Source organism: Acanthamoeba castellanii, assembly GCF_000313135.1.
Source record: "Acanthamoeba castellanii str. Neff unplaced genomic scaffold scf7180000084741, whole genome shotgun sequence".
NCBI lineage: Eukaryota > Discosea > Longamoebia > Acanthamoebidae > Acanthamoeba > Acanthamoeba castellanii.
In genome coordinates this window covers 373,137-387,927 of record NW_004457702.1, presented here as the reverse complement: position 1 = coordinate 387,927, position 14,791 = coordinate 373,137, and the positions used below count along the sequence as shown (strand labels likewise).

At 56.2% G+C, this 14,791-nt stretch overlaps 6 protein-coding genes across 6 annotated transcripts; 4 read left to right on the top strand and 2 right to left on the bottom strand.

The window, feature by feature from the left end:
- Nucleotides 1-486: 486 nt before the first annotated feature.
- ACA1_173020 (NADPHdependent FMN reductase domain containing protein) lies at nt 487-1,272 on the top strand (the record flags this gene model as incomplete). The annotated part of the gene is made up of 1 exon (XM_004356522.1): nt 487-1,272. One exon carries the CDS (start codon nt 487-489, stop codon nt 1,270-1,272), a length of 786 nt encoding a protein of 261 aa, XP_004356575.1.
- Nucleotides 1,273-1,627: 355 nt separating this feature from the next.
- ACA1_173010 (Vtype ATPase, A subunit) lies at nt 1,628-3,650 on the top strand (the record flags this gene model as incomplete). The annotated part of the gene is made up of 2 exons (XM_004356521.1): nt 1,628-1,694; nt 1,759-3,650. The coding sequence occupies 2 exons, from the start codon at nt 1,628-1,630 to the stop codon at nt 3,648-3,650; spliced, it is 1,959 nt and encodes a 652-aa protein (XP_004356574.1).
- Nucleotides 3,651-5,024: 1,374 nt separating this feature from the next.
- On the top strand, nt 5,025-5,864 carry ACA1_173000 (uncharacterized protein; the record flags this gene model as incomplete). The annotated part of the gene is given in 4 exon segments (XM_004356520.1): nt 5,025-5,279; nt 5,292-5,341; nt 5,417-5,495; nt 5,508-5,864. The coding sequence occupies 4 exon segments, from the start codon at nt 5,025-5,027 to the stop codon at nt 5,862-5,864; spliced, it is 741 nt and encodes a 246-aa protein (XP_004356573.1).
- A 956-nt stretch (nt 5,865-6,820) lies between these two features.
- On the bottom strand, nt 6,821-7,219 carry ACA1_172990 (uncharacterized protein; the record flags this gene model as incomplete). Its single annotated transcript, XM_004356519.1, has 1 exon — nt 6,821-7,219. The coding sequence occupies one exon, from the start codon at nt 7,217-7,219 to the stop codon at nt 6,821-6,823; it is 399 nt and encodes a 132-aa protein (XP_004356572.1).
- A 457-nt stretch (nt 7,220-7,676) lies between these two features.
- Nucleotides 7,677-8,775, bottom strand: ACA1_172980 (uncharacterized protein; the record flags this gene model as incomplete). The annotated part of the gene is made up of 5 exons (XM_004356518.1): nt 7,677-7,767; nt 7,837-7,935; nt 8,005-8,154; nt 8,228-8,421; nt 8,491-8,775. 5 exons carry the CDS (start codon nt 8,773-8,775, stop codon nt 7,677-7,679), a joined length of 819 nt encoding a protein of 272 aa, XP_004356571.1.
- A 1,383-nt stretch (nt 8,776-10,158) lies between these two features.
- Nucleotides 10,159-14,736, top strand: ACA1_172970 (chloride transporter, chloride channel (ClC) subfamily protein; the record flags this gene model as incomplete). The annotated part of the gene is made up of 25 exons (XM_004356517.1): nt 10,159-10,213; nt 10,292-10,395; nt 10,502-10,566; nt 10,697-10,779; nt 10,885-11,028; nt 11,158-11,214; nt 11,328-11,390; nt 11,484-11,543; nt 11,628-11,711; nt 11,785-11,944; nt 12,046-12,100; nt 12,157-12,225; nt 12,321-12,373; nt 12,489-12,560; nt 12,654-12,764; nt 12,842-12,876; nt 12,970-13,038; nt 13,133-13,203; nt 13,336-13,416; nt 13,491-13,607; nt 13,708-13,852; nt 13,929-14,024; nt 14,084-14,134; nt 14,216-14,278; nt 14,504-14,736. The coding sequence occupies 25 exons, from the start codon at nt 10,159-10,161 to the stop codon at nt 14,734-14,736; spliced, it is 2,196 nt and encodes a 731-aa protein (XP_004356570.1).
- Nucleotides 14,737-14,791: the final 55 nt, after the last annotated feature.

Here is a 14,791-nt window from a genome sequence, read left to right as displayed (position 1 = left end):
GGCCGTCGTCAGCAGCAGTACCAGTTGGGCTATCACCGCGAGCCCCCTCATAGCCACAGTGCCAACTGTGCAGCATTAAAATTAATATCAAAAAAACAGTGATCATAGGAATCAACGCCAGTGAGGCTTTCCACATCATCGAGGCCACGAACCTACCTTCGTGGTGGAAAGCCCTCACTGGAAGCAAGGAAGCAAGGCTGGCGCAAAGTTGCTGCTCTTGCTGCCAGTCACACAAAGCAGGAGACCAATAGGAGCGCTTCACTTTTTAAAAAGTGAAAACAAAAAAGGGAAAGACAAGAAAATGAAGAAGAAAAGACAGAAATATCGGAGATTCGGGATGGTTCGGGCCGAACACGACGTGCTTCCCGACCCGGGCGCGAACTGCATTTCCCGGCCCTTCTTGGTGCATAAAAGTACTCCAATCGCTCCTTCAAACAAACAAGCACAACCACTTGAACCAGCCGCCACAACAACTTCACCACAGCCATGAGCTCCACAACCAACCAGAACAAGCAGCAGACGATCAAGATCGTGGCCTTTGCCGGCTCAGTCCGCGAGGCTTCCGCCAACGCCGGGCTCATCCGCGCCGCCCAGGGCCTCGCCCGCTCAATTCCTCACGTCGAGTTCCGAGTCGTGACCCACCTCGTCGGCCAGTTGCCGCTCTTCGACTCTGACCTCGAGGCCGCCGAGGGCTTCACCGGCGCCGTGAGCGAGTGGCGTGAGGCCCTGCGGGCAGCCGACGCGCTGCTCATCGCCACGCCCGAGTACAACTACTCGGTGCCGGGCCCGCTCAAGAACGCCATCGACTGGGCCTCGCGGCCCGACGACGCCACCTACTCGTCCTTCCCGGCGGCCAACAAGCCCGTGGCCATCATGGGCGCCGGCGGCGCGATGGGCACCAGCCGGGCTCAGTACCACCTGCGGCAGGTGGGCGTGTTCCTGGATTGGCACTTTGTCAACAAGCCCGAGGTCAACGTCAACCTGTGGGGCGGCAAGCCCATCAGCGACGGCGCCACGGGCGACCTGGTGGACGACGCCACGCGGCTCCAGGTCAAGGCCCTGCTCGACGCCCTGATCCAGTGGACCACCCGCCTGCGCACAACCACCACAACCACCGCCGCCGACGACCAGGCCGTGGCGGAAGAGGAGTCGAAAGCGTCAGGTCTGTTGCGGGGGTGGAGCAAGGCGGACCTTAAGGCGGCGCTCAAGGAGCAGAAGAAGCGGGAGAGGGCCGAGAAGAAGGCGCACCGGAAGGCAGCCGCCCACGCCTGATCTGATCGGAGGAGACAACGATCATCACATGATCATCGCATCGCATCACACCATCTCTTTCTCCCCCTCCCTTTTGTATCTCTTGTACAGCACAAAAACAGTTACACCTTGTCTGAATGCACGGCCTGTCCTCTCTCTCTCCCTTTCTCAGGTGGTTCGGTTCTCCTCGATGAAAGCGACCACGGCATCAGGTTCGAGGCGAGCGTGCTGCCTGCCAAAAGCACACACACACATTCATTTAGCTGAAAAAAATTGTCGCTTCTGGTCTGATTCGGCACAGAAAGTTTCGGCGTGCTCTTTGGCGGGGCTTGTGCGGTGTCACTTTAAAAAACGCACACCCGAAGAGAAGAGGGGGATGTATGCTTTGCCAACCACACCCACTGCCCCAACACACGGCACCATCCTCTCCGTGAGCGGCACCCGTATGCACCCACTTTTACCTTGCTCTTTTCGCTTTCGCTCACCTTCATGTCTGGTCGGTCCCAGGGGTGAGGGCCGAGGGCCTTGGGGCGGTGGCCCAGAACGAGCTGGTGCGGCTGGGCCGCGACGGCATCTGGGGCGAAGTTGTCCGGCTGGAGTCGACCGGTCGTGGCGCGGTGGTGGCCGCCATCGAGGCCTTCGAGGACCCGGCCGGCCTGGCAGTAGGCGACCCCGTCGAGCCCACCGGCCGCCCGCTGTGCGTCGAGCTCGGCCCGGGCCTGCTGGACCACATATTCGACGGCCTCCAGCGACCGCTCGACGTCATCAGCACCCTGCCACCACCACATGGCGGTTTGCGACACAAACTAGACAACGACACGCGTGTACGGTCAGGCGCTGACAACACGTGCGCGTTCGTGCCGCGCGGCGTGAATCTGCCGTCGCTCGATCGGGAGCGTAGGTGGTGCTTCGAGCCGACAGGCGAGTTCTGCGTGGGCGACGCCATCGCTGGCGGCGACATCTACGCCACCGTGCGCGAGACATCGCTCTTCACCCACCGCATCATGATGCCGCCCGACGAGCCCGGCGGCCGCATCACCTTCATCGCCGACCGGGGCCACCACTACACCATCAATGACGTCGTGCTCGAGGTCGTTGTTCAGGGGTCCACCACCAGGCGCCGGTACACGATGATGCAGACGTGGCCCGTGCGCCGGGCGCGGCCCGTTGCAGCCCGCAAGCAGCTCGAGAAGCCGCTCATGACCGGCCTGCGCATGCACGATGCGCTCTTCCCGTGCGCCGTGGGCGGCACGGTGGCGCTGGCCGGCGGCGGCGAGAACGCGTCGATGGTGACCTGGACCCTGGCCAAGAACGTGCAGGCCGACGTCGGCGTCTACGTCGGCTGCGGCCAGCGGTCGACCGACCTAGCCTGTCTGATTGCTGACCTGACTAATATCAGCACGCCCGATCCCGACGCTGGTCGCGAGGTGCCACTGCTGAAGCGCACGGTGGCGGTGGCCAACGCGGCTGACGCGCCGCTCGCAGCGCGCGAGGCGTCGGTCCACATGGGCCTCGTCATCGCCGAGTACTTCAGAGACCAGGGCTGCGAGGTGTCGCTCACTATCGACTCGCTCTTCCGCTGGGCGCAGGCCACCGGCGGCGACGCCTGGAATCGTCAGCAGCCGAGTACGCCGCCCGAGTACGACCCGCGCAGCGCGGGCCAACAGCAGCTGAAGACCCAGATGGAGGCTCTGTACGCCCGCGCGGGCCTGTTTGTTTGCGAGGGCGCGCCGGCCCGGGAGGGCTCGATCACGATCGTCGGCATAACGGCCGACTCGGGCCGCGAGTCCTGGAACGTGCCCGACGGTGTGGATACGGTCGAGCAGGCGGCCATGGAGGCGGCGCAGGTGGTGTGGGTGCCCCACAAGACCGACTTCCAGGCCCTGGCCTGGAGCGGCTCGGGGTCGTCCTGGCTGGTCGACGACTACTACCGCCTACACATCGCCGATGACTTTGCCGACATGGGACAGGCTTGTAAGCAGCTGCTCCTCAGGGAGACCGACCTCCTGGTCAAGGCCCGGCGCGAGGCGCTGAGCGAGGCCGAGCTGGCCAGCGTCGCCGTGGCCACCATGTTCCGGCAGGACTTCGTGCGCCAGAACCTCTACGCGCCCTACGACTGCCGATGCCCGCTCGACAAGACGGCCTGGATGATGCGCAACACTCTGCTCCTCCACTCGCTCGCGCAGGCCACGCTTGCGGCGTCAGCCGCGGCCGCCAACAGAACGAAGCCGGCCAAGACGTGGAAGGAGATCGAGGAGGCCCTGAGCGCCCACCTCTATCGGCTCATGTGCATGAAGTTCGAGGAGGACGACTACTGCCGCAAGTTCGAGGCGCTCGGGGAGGAACTACGGGAGGCGTTTGCGAACCTCGGCTGCCCGGGCTACCTGTCCTCTTTCTGATCTACGGCGCGAGTGTGTTGTGGCGTGTGTACAGCCAATTTCAAGATGAACGAATGACGAACTTCAGCGGTAATGAGGGCACAGTGCGTCTACGGGCTAGACTCCAAGGCCACATCTGCATCAAGGGTGGGCAGGGAGCGTCACCGTCTGCAAGAAGAATCAATCCGCTATGGTGTAGTCGGTAACATTTCTGGTTTTCACCCAGGCGCCCCGGGTTCGATTCCCGGTAGCGGAAGAGCAGCTCTCTTTTTGCTAGGCATCTCTTTACAAAAGTCAGGTGGTGCATGTTGCTGCATGCAGTGCAAGGCCAGTATTGGTCATCTCATCACTGATGGGAGCACATGAATGGTCTTTTCACTTTCCTTGTTGGTCATTGTGTTCCCAAAACGCCCCTTGCTCCATTAATCAACATGCATGAAGAGCTAATGAGTGAGGCCAATAACATTACTTTGTACAGTGCCCCACCATAGGCAAGGATTGGCTGGGGCATGGTGTGAAGGCAGATTTGTGTGTAGCTCAGGATGTTGCTTGCCCTGCTCCATTGGGCTGCCCATCAAACATTGTCATTCTTGGCCACCAAGACTTGTCTTGTGGAGTGAAAAAAGTGACAGTACCCAAAGTGCATGATGTAGCCAAAGGAGAAGAGAAGAGAGTGGGGTTATCAACACCTCCTGCTGGTTTGAGACAACCCATGCTTAATCACTGCATAATGCAGATGCAAGGCCAGGCACAGGGTGGACTGCAGCAACAGTGCATGGATTGCCACCTTGTGAAACCACTGAAGGGCTGACTGCTTTTAAATCAATAAATTGGCCATCCATCAATCAATCAAAATACTTGTGGCTGGTAAAGGCTGCTGCTTTGTGGCACTGTGCAGCCAACTGAGCTACATGTTTGCCTGTGTTGGGGTGGTGGTGGATGGGCCACAACTATGATGCCACTGGAGAGGAGGAGGTAGCAAAATTGCATGGGAGTGGCTACAACAGTCATCTCCAGAATGTCTGACTGCATGATTGTGTTTCACAACATGACAGACAAAATCAATAACATCCATTCATAGCAACTGAGTGTGGCTGATGACACCCTGTGACTATGTCACCACAAAAATATCTCCACTAAATTCACTGTGCCTACCACTCATGATGATGGGAGTTACTGTTGCATAGTAACTGTCCATTATTTGTTTGTGGTGGGTCTTCATAAGCTTCCAATTCAACAAGTGGTCCCCACGCCATTGGACCCGACAGTAGGGTCGGGGAGCCAATCAGAATATGGCATTCCAACATTCTGCTGTCAATCAGGTCTGTCCTTTGGCACCACCACTTCTCAGTGGTCATTCGAGCTTCCCAGACCAACTGCACAGCCCTTTTCGCCATGAATGCCGCCACACTCACCTTCTTTTTGCTGAGCCTCTTCGTCACGTTGGGCTCCGGCAAGTTCAAGATCAGCGTCGAACAGAGTCAGCCCCGCCTGGAGCCCGTCGACTTTGTGCTCTACTTCAACGAGACCATCCTTGGAGCACCTAGCCACGAGCCCCTCATCTGGGCCGCTGGTTCCCTGTCCCAAGCCCCGTCGTCCTTCAGCACAGTACTGCACCAGAGCCACGCTGGACTGTCCGCCGCCTTCCACGTCGGTGGCCAGGTATACAGCGAGGGTCCCGTCCTGGCCTTTCAACCCAACAACACCCACTGGTGAGCACCTCTCCCTTTCCTCTTCCCTTTCGTTTTGTCAATTTGCTTGACATCTCCATTCTTCACCACTACCAGGCTCCTCTGCGTTCAAGGCGACAACGTCCTCCAGTTCAGCGTGGACCACAACCCACACAAGCCAGTCAACGGCTTGAGGGTCACCTTGCAGAACGTGGATGAGCTGAGCAAGGGCCGCCTGTCGATCCGGCGTCACGAAGGCTGGACTGACTATCGCGGCGTGCCCTACTTCGGTCCCGCCCTTGGCTACGCGGCTGATTTCGCCCAGCCCTGGATCAACTTCCCGCCTGTGCTGTCCCTCACCCTGACCGAGACCTTCTTCAAGGGCGACGCGTCGACCTACGTCGGTCAGCCAGTATCCTCCCTGCAGGCGCGCGGGTTCTCTACCACGTTCAAGGTCATCCCTGCTACATCCGAAGTGATCTGGCAGGTCAACCTGGAGCGCCGCAGCGACTCTGCTACCAGCACCACTTACTATCTCCCAACCTACACCTACACCTTCCAATGATGTAATGAGTGTGCACTGGAGAAAATAAGAGGGTGCAAACCCAGCAAGTGCATATGCGCGTGGCAGCGAGAGCAGGCATGCGTCTCATGTAAGTGGGTCCTCGCGCTCAGGAAGCGCATGATGCTAGAGTGACTTCATGGGCTATGCGCATGAACAGCGCACAGCTGTAGTCACGGCGTATAGGGGTTGGCATTGCCGTCAGTGTCGTCATCAACGTCGTCGTCGTGATCATCATCATTGTCCATGTCATCGGCGTCTACCTCACACACTCACCTCCTCTTCACTCCAGCGTCCTCCAGCTCCTCTTCCTCCAGATTCTGCTCTGACTCTTGTTCGTCATCTTCGTAGTCGGACTACTTCCCCTTCCCCTTCCTTTTCTTTGCTGCACTCATTTCTACATCGTCCTTGGCACCAGCATCGTCGTTGCTGCTGCCATCCCACCTCTCCATCAGCTCTTGTTGGTGCGTAGCCCAACGTTCTAGTATCGCCGATGCATTACCTCACCGAGGGGTGTCGATTTGATTATGAGGTTCCCCAGATGCCGTATCATCGCAGAGAGGTCCAAGTTGACAAACCGCGTGCTGACCCATTTCCCTAGTGAGGCAATAGGGATAAGTGAACACCCACACAAAACAGGTATGAAACAAAAACACTACAGACAAAGGGAAACGTACAGCCACCGCGCACTTTCTCTTCCAACTACACCATAGCGGATGATGTTGCCTTTACTCTTGGCCGACGGAGACGCTGACTGTTTTGCTCTCCAACCAAGACCAGCCCTTGATGAAGTGGTCATCGCCCATTAGCTCCCTCCCCACCGATTTCTGCTTTCACCCCAACAGAACCAAGCCGGTGCCTAACGTTTCACTCGCGCACACAGGCCTTGCGAGTGTTTGGGCCAACACGCTCCAAGAAGCAAGTAGGTCCAAGCACTGTCGCTCGTTTATTGCCACATTTTAGAAGAGGAAGTACGACATCCAGCTCTGCACGGAGGCAGCCGAGCTGCACTGCGAGTCGAACGAGACGTGGACCGAGAAGGCGGTCGAAGCAACGCGCGAGCACTCATTGTTGGAGACGGTGTTGACCGGCGAGCCGGAGCAGTCAGTGGCGGTGTAGAGCTCGTAGCTCTTGGCCGTGCAGTTGGTCTTGGAGCCGAACACGGTCGAGCCCAGGCGGAGCGTGCCACAGGAGGTCTCGTTGGCCTTGGCGAAGGCGCAGTATCTGGTGCCGCCGCAGCTGGTGCTGCCGGGGAAGGCGTCAAGGCGGATGTCGCAGGCGGCGGTCTGGGCCATGATGGGCACCACGGCGAACAGGGCGCAGAAGGCGAGCAGGAGGGCGATGGGGAGGTGCTGCATGTTGTTGATGGGAGTTGTGTGGGTTGTGGGTGAAGTGGGGACTGCGGTGTGGCCCATTTTATGGTGTGGAGAGCGGACGACCATTGGTTGCTGGAGAATTGTTGGTGGTTCAAGGTCACGAGGCGAGAACCAACCAGAACTCTGGGTGAAAGTTAGAAGAAGGCGCCCACCAATGACGGTCTGCCTTGAGGTGAAGTTGCTCCACACCAAGACTCCGCAACCAGGTGCTGCGACTGGAGAACAAATCAGACGGGATTTTGATTGGACAAGCTCGACAAATTTTAACGCAGCCGCTGTGAAAGTTGACCGTGCAAGATTACTTGACATATCACGACTTCTTTCAGTTTCGTTCCTTGCCTAGGAGACAAGGAAAGAGCAACTGCGGTTGGCGAGGACCAACATCTAGGATGACGATCACCAGGGGCGTTGGTCCTGATCAACGTCCTCCAAGCTTTCGCTAAGGTACACACACCGACTTCACCTCCTTGACCACCTCTTTGAGCGAGGAGCTGCCCCCGACTGGTGGTGCCCGCCCAGCTCGTGTTGCTCTGGACACAGCGAAAGTGAGAACGGGGAAAAACTATCGTGTGTGTGTGTGTTGGGAGTTGAGTTCGTACGGTCGTTTGTCACTGAGCGTGGCGAGGAACTCAAGAATGTCCATCTCACCTCCTCTCGTGTTCTCCTCCTCGTCGCTGCTGAGCTCTCCATCGAGAAGACTGGCCAAATCCAGCACCTGGTGAGAAGCTTGGGCACCATTCAGGTGTGCCCTGGATGTGTGGCGGTACCGGTGCTTGAGCTGGTCTCGTGGTTCTCGCGTGCGCACACCACCGGAAACAGAAAGACCCTTGGCCATCGGGCTGCCGCCCTTCTCGTTGAAGAAGGTAAGCACGTTTGACGAGGGAATTGAGAGGGACAGGAAGGCCGACGAATGTGTTCTGTGCGTGTCGTGTCGTGTCGTCGTGAGTGAGTGCGTGCGGCTCACACCCGGTGGGGCATAACACGAAGTACCGGCCGGGACTGCCTTGGGGTGGGTTGGTGGAGCCAGGCGAGCCCTTGTGTGGTGAGGAGCTGCTGACCGACGGAGTGAATACGGGCGAAGTGAGAACTGAGGAGGACATCGATCGCCCGTGAAGCGAGAGAGACGACATCAAACTGCCGGAGCTCTTGCTTCTCCCGGACAGCCCGGCCGCCGGACTGCTCTCCTGTGGTGGGTGATTAATGTTATTACTGCCAGAAATGTATATAATTTTCTACCACAAAATTGCACGCACCTTGTCTTTCCTTCGCCAGCGCAGAGGCGACATGACCTTGGCCACCCAGTCCTTGTTTTCCTCCTTTTCTTTTTCCTTTTCCTTCTCCTTCTCCTTCTTCGCCGCTTTGAGCTTGACCCTCTCCCTTTCCTTGCGGTCCTTCTCCCGCGCGGTCTTGGGTCCCTCGATCAACTCAATGACCGCGTCGAGGTCGTCCGAGTCCCGCATGCCCTTTACTCCTCGCTCGGGTGTGTTGCTATAGTGGTAGTTCTTTCCCTTGTCCTTTGCGTCGTGCCCATTCGCCATCGTTGTGTCCGCTCCGTTCTCTCCTCTGCTGTGAATGCCGCTGCCACTGCTCTTCAGCTTCCTGCCGCTCTCCTCCTTTGGTTTCTTGTTGTTTCCGTTGTTGTTGTTGGGCGTTCCCTTCTTGACGCTCCTGTACTGATCGGAGAGGTTACGGTGACTTCGTGTTCGTGACAGTGCCTGGACCGGACTATCAGGTGAGTCTGTGTATGTTCATTCGCTCAGAGAGACATGGTCAGCGTGTTCCCCCCCCCCACAAGGCGATGGTCAAGCGCAGCGCAGCTCACCGGTCGCTTCGGTTTTTGTTGGCTCGGCCGTCTTGGGGGCGCCCGCGCTATCAAAGCTCACTACGACTGAGTCCTCCCCCATCACCTGCAGCGAGATGCTTCGGCCCTTGGAGAACGAGGCTCTACGCTCAGATGTCGATGCAGAGTCGCCCTTCTCTGATTTAAGCGGGGCAATTGTTACGCCAGACCCCAAACTTCACAGGGAGAAGAAAAAAACAAACACAAGGGGGGCATACTCTCAAGTAGTGTTGCACATGCTTCCTTCTGCTCCTTCCACTTTCCCTGACTGTCCACAGAGATGCTCCCTGTTCGCGACAGTTTTCGTTCCATGTTTGCCCCTTCCTCCGTCATTGATCAATCGAAGAGCTGTTGCACTTTCTTCTCTGCACCTCAGCACTTTCACTTTGTTGGTTGAACAGTCTGCTCTCAAGCGGCAAAAAGGAAACCAAACATCCTTACCTTTTGGGCGCTAAGTGTTGGCATTCCTCAAATACTTGGACCAAAAGAAAGTAGTTGCTTTTTCCTCATTCTCACACAGGCGGTTCATCTTCCCATCTCTGGCATCTGTGCTGCCCGCAGGCCTGTCAGTTTGCATGCGCATAGGAAGGGGCTCAATTCGTTAAGAATGGGGGACGCATGGAATTTTCTGACAAATCGTGCCCGGCGGTTTGTCACTCCCTCGACGGGCACCCAAATTCAACAAGAACAAAAATTCGAGGTACCCCATGCAATCTCCTCGCCCCGCTGATGTGAGATCTGAACAAATCAACTTTTCTTTTCCAAAATGGGGGCACTACTCAGAGCGCCGATTATGGTACGCACCTCTCCTTTTTTTGTTTATTTATTATTTAATAAACGAAAATTATGGCACTGTAACATGCCATCGCAGATATCGTGGACAGCGAGCTGTATCAACGGGAGCGGGCGGGCGTGGCCTCACGAGAGTGGATCACGAAGGGACTCGCCGCCGTCGCCATCACCGCCCTAATCGGCTTTGGTGCGTTGGCTCTGTTTTTCCGGCCCGTCTGTGTAGCGTAAGAGTTCATAACATACGCTAACCCGCGAATTGTGTGTAGTGGTCGGGTGCATCGCCTTTGGGATGGACAAAGCCTCACAAACGATCATGAAATACAAATCACAGCTCATCAGCAACCGTATGGCGACACACACACACACAATCTTCGCGTGTTTCTTCGGCTCACGCATGCCGTTCGTGTTGGGTCCCTGTGCAGTTTTGTCTGATTACAAGGACGATTTCTGGGTGCCCTTCGGGGTGTACGTCGGCGTGTCGACCGCCCTCTTCATCCTGGCCTGTCTTCCGGTCGTGTTGTTCGAGGTGCGTCCCCTCCCCCGCTCCCCAATTAATTGCGACACGTGACCGAGTGTTCGACGCACGCACCATTCCGATCGCTGACGCACCTCCCCCGCTCCTTACTCTCCAGCCGATTGCCTACTCGTCCGGCATTCCCGAGGTGAAGTGCTATCTCAACGGCGTGCGCATCCCCAGGTACCCACTCCGCTCGACAAACCAAATTATTCTCAATATTTATTATTTATTTATGTACACATTGGGGCAACACATTAATAATGAATAATAATGCATAATGTCTGAATAATGACAAATTGGTGCATCACAGGTTGTTGCGATGGAAGACACTGCTGATCAAGATCGTGGGAAGTATTTTGGCCACCGGTGGCAACGTAGCTGGCGACAAGGAAGGTGAGTGCGTCGCGCGTGTCTATTGCAATTATTGTGCCTGCAATGCGGCGGTGTTCAAATGAACTGACTAACATCCGGTTTCCCCTTCCCCTTCCCCCCCTTAAGGCCCGCTGGTGCACATCGGCGCCACCGTGGCCGCGGCCATCTCCCAGGGCAAGTCGTCGTCGCTCAAGTTCGACTCGGGTATCCTCAAGTTCTTCCGAACGGATAACGAGAAGCGGCTCTTCATCTCGTGCGGCGCTTCGGCGGGTATGTATAACACCACACCTCGGTCACACACGTCGGCGAAAGCACAGCGTGCCCCGCGCACGGCTTGAGACGGCTGAGTCTTCTGCCCCTTCATTTGGCTCCCTTTTTTGATGACTTTCGTCGAAACAGGAATTGCCGCGGGTTTCGGTGCTCCGATCGGCGGAGTCCTGTACATGATCGAGGAAGGTGCGAACAGCACCGCCGCCGCACACGCACCGCACACGCACCACTTGGACCCAACGCATCACCTCATGAGCTGACGTTGGATTCAATTTCTATTTTCTATTCTTCTTTGTTAGGCATGTCATTCTGGAGCGCTCCGCTGACGGCGTTCACGTTCTTCTGTTGCGCGTGCTCCATTTGTACGCACCCTCGAGCTCGCTCCCTTTGTCGAGAGCGTACTACGCTCCATCGTGCTCACGCCCGTGTTCGCACGTTTTGTCACTCTCCCGCAGCCGCGCTCAACTTCTTTCGCGAGGGAAGCGACCACTCGTGGGGCTACTGGTCCTACGTGGGTACGCTCCCTTGCAGGAGACTCCCCCCTCCGCTCCACAAGCGCGGCTCATCGTTTCTTTTTCTTTCTTTTCGTTTCTTTTTAGGATTGCTCGACTTCGGCCGCCGAGAGCTGCTCGTGCCCTACACCATCAAGCAGTTCCCCTTTTACATCATGCTCGGCATTCTTGGTACTCCTCATTTAACGCACGTCCGCTGCAAAGTGGAATGCTAAGCATGCATTCACCTGGTCCCTGGGTCCAGGTGGTCTGCTGGGTGCGATCTTCAATTTCTTCAACAAGTGGATCCACACCACCCGTGTGAAGCTCAAGCACCCGGTGGTGCAAGGCCTCGAGATGCTGGCCCTGGGCCTTACCACCTCCGTCCTGTTCTACATTATACCCTACTACTACCCCTCGTGCAAGTACGTTGGTTCTGTTCTTGCATCCACGTATTCAACACCCCCGAGCGAGAACTCACCGTGTGTGTGTCTGTCGTGTGTGTGTGCTGTGTATGTGTGTGTAGGGTTATCGGCAAAAACATGGGGGAACTTACCGTGAACACACTCTTTTGTCCCGAGGTACACTCCCAGCACGACATGTGAATCGCAGGCACCATCTGCTTACACCCCTGCAGGGCCAGTACAACCAGATCGGCACCATCTTGTTCCAAAACGAGGAGTCATCTCTCCGCGCCATCTCCACAGTGTACGCCGCCTTCGTCTCGGCATGCGCGCATATTCTTATCACTATCAACTCCTCTAACCTAATCTCCGGTTCGCCTTGGCCAGTACGCTGCAGTGGGACTACATGCCGCTCTTCATGATCTGTGCCCTCTACTTCGTCCTCACCTGGTACGTACTTCGCTTTCAGCCGCCTTGCCTTGCCCGGTGTCGCGACTAACACCACACACACACACACACACACACACACACACACACACACACGCACCAACACCATGCGACATAGCTGGACGTTTGGTGCAGCGGTGCCTGTGGGTATCTTGGCCCCGTGCCTGCTGATCGGCGCCTGCTACGGGAGGTGCGTACGCGCGCGTTGGCAACCACTGCAATGCCTTCACGGCGGCCAAGCTCACCGGCGAATGACCTGCGTACGTACGTGTGTGTGTGGTAGAATGTTGGGCCAATACATCCAGCACATCTGGCCCGAGGCCGCCGCCGACGAGAGCACCTTCTCCATCCTGGGCGCCGCCTCCATGCTCGCCGGCACCACACGACTCACACTGTACGCTCCGGTCCCCGCTTACGGTCTCCAAACAGTTTGGGCTGGCGCTAACCCGGGTTCTTTCCCCCCTCACTCAGGTCGCTGGCGGTCATTCTCACCGAGGCCACCAACAGTACGCGCCACCCCTGCTATTTAATACTAAAGATGTCGTTTCTTCTTCTTCTTCTACACGTCGAATTGAATAATATGCGTTGACGCGTGGCAGATGCCGGCTACACGCTGCCGATCATGTTGGTCGCCATGATTGCCCGGTTGGTCGGCTATTTGTTCATCAGTACGTTTTTTCCACTGCGCGAGAGCATTTAGGCTCAAAATACTAATAACAACAATAATAACAATGATAATAATAACAATTCTGTATTCTCCAGACGGGTGCTTCAACATCCACATCGACATCGCCAAGCTGCCGTTGCTCGACTGGTGGCTGCCCAGCGAAATGGTTCGTTTCTTCCTCGGTCTATATTTCTATATATATAAAAAATAGATAGAGATATATATTTCTATGTGTACAAGTTGAGAGCTGACACAGCAGTACGTTCGCGCCACGACATGCGATGTTGTTTAACAACAGATGCATCTCCGGGCCAAGCACGTAATGAGCAAACCGCCGATCTACTTCCGCCAGATCGAAAAAGTGTCAATCGTCCACCGGGTATGTGAGACCAGCAGCTGACACGCACACGCACACACACACACACACACACTGACGTCGACACGGTCATCCAGGTGTTGTCGAAGACGACCCACAACGGGTTCCCTGTGGTGGACAAGAAGGGACACCTGCTGGGTGTCATCCTGCGATGGCAGTTGGTCATCCTTCTCATGAACAAGCGCTGGTATTCGGTATGTGACAACACCACCACCACCACCGCACACGCACACGCACCATCGCACACGCACCATCGCACACGACATACCCAAAGCTCATTACGGTGGTCCACAGCAATCGGAGGTGCAGGACAAGGGAGTGCAGGACCAGAACCTGCTGAGCGTCGATACGTTCTTGGACTACTACCCGCGGTACCCCGACATCGACCAGGTGCACCTCGGCGAAGACGAAAAGAAGAACTGGCTCGCCCTCGCCCCCTGTACGCAACCCCACTACTGTGAGTCGTGTGTGTCGTGTTTGTGTGTGTCGTGACTGATGGTAGTTGGCGCGTGCAGACATGAACGCCAACCCAGTGCGAGTGTTGGAGACGTGCCCCATGCGACGAGTATTCCGTGTCTTCCGAACGATGGGTCTCCGACATCTCATCGTTGGTATGGTTGCACGCACGCACGCACGCACGCACACAGCTCACATCATTGTAATTCTGTAGTGGACAAGGAGGGCGTGGTGGTCGGCGTGATCACAAGAAAGGACATGTCCGGTACGCTTGTTGTGTGCGGCATTTGTGCGGTTGTGCGCCGGTGGTGCTAACACTACACTACACTACACTACACGACTGCAGCACGGTCAACGTTGGCGAAGCTCAAGACGCAGGCGATGCGACAGCCGAGTCTCTACCAATTCGGTATCGACAACTACCACTTTCATTAATTTGGTTACTAATATCTTGTTTATATCGAAATAAATCCAAATCAACATTATATTTCATATTATGATATATATTACATATTTATATATATTTATATATTTATATATACTCTGCATCAATATACATTCATTATTATGTTCATATCCGGGCCTCATATCTATTTGTATCTATGATATATGTATATATATCCATATATCTAAGAAACCACTTGGATAGCGCCATTGGATGGATCGTCGACGATGCTGCAGGACGTCCTCTCGCCCGAGTACCTGAGCCGCTCCAGCACCCGCACCAGCACCAGCGCCGGGCGCCAGCGGTCGGTCCACTTCGCCGTCGAGAAGCCCGACACCGACGACGAGACCGAAGACGACGACGTCATCACCACTACCACCACCGTCAGTAATGACCTGCGCGGCAGCATCAACCACTCCTGAGACGTCTCCTTATTTGTTGTACTTTTTATTATTTTAAATGTTATTTTAAATTTAT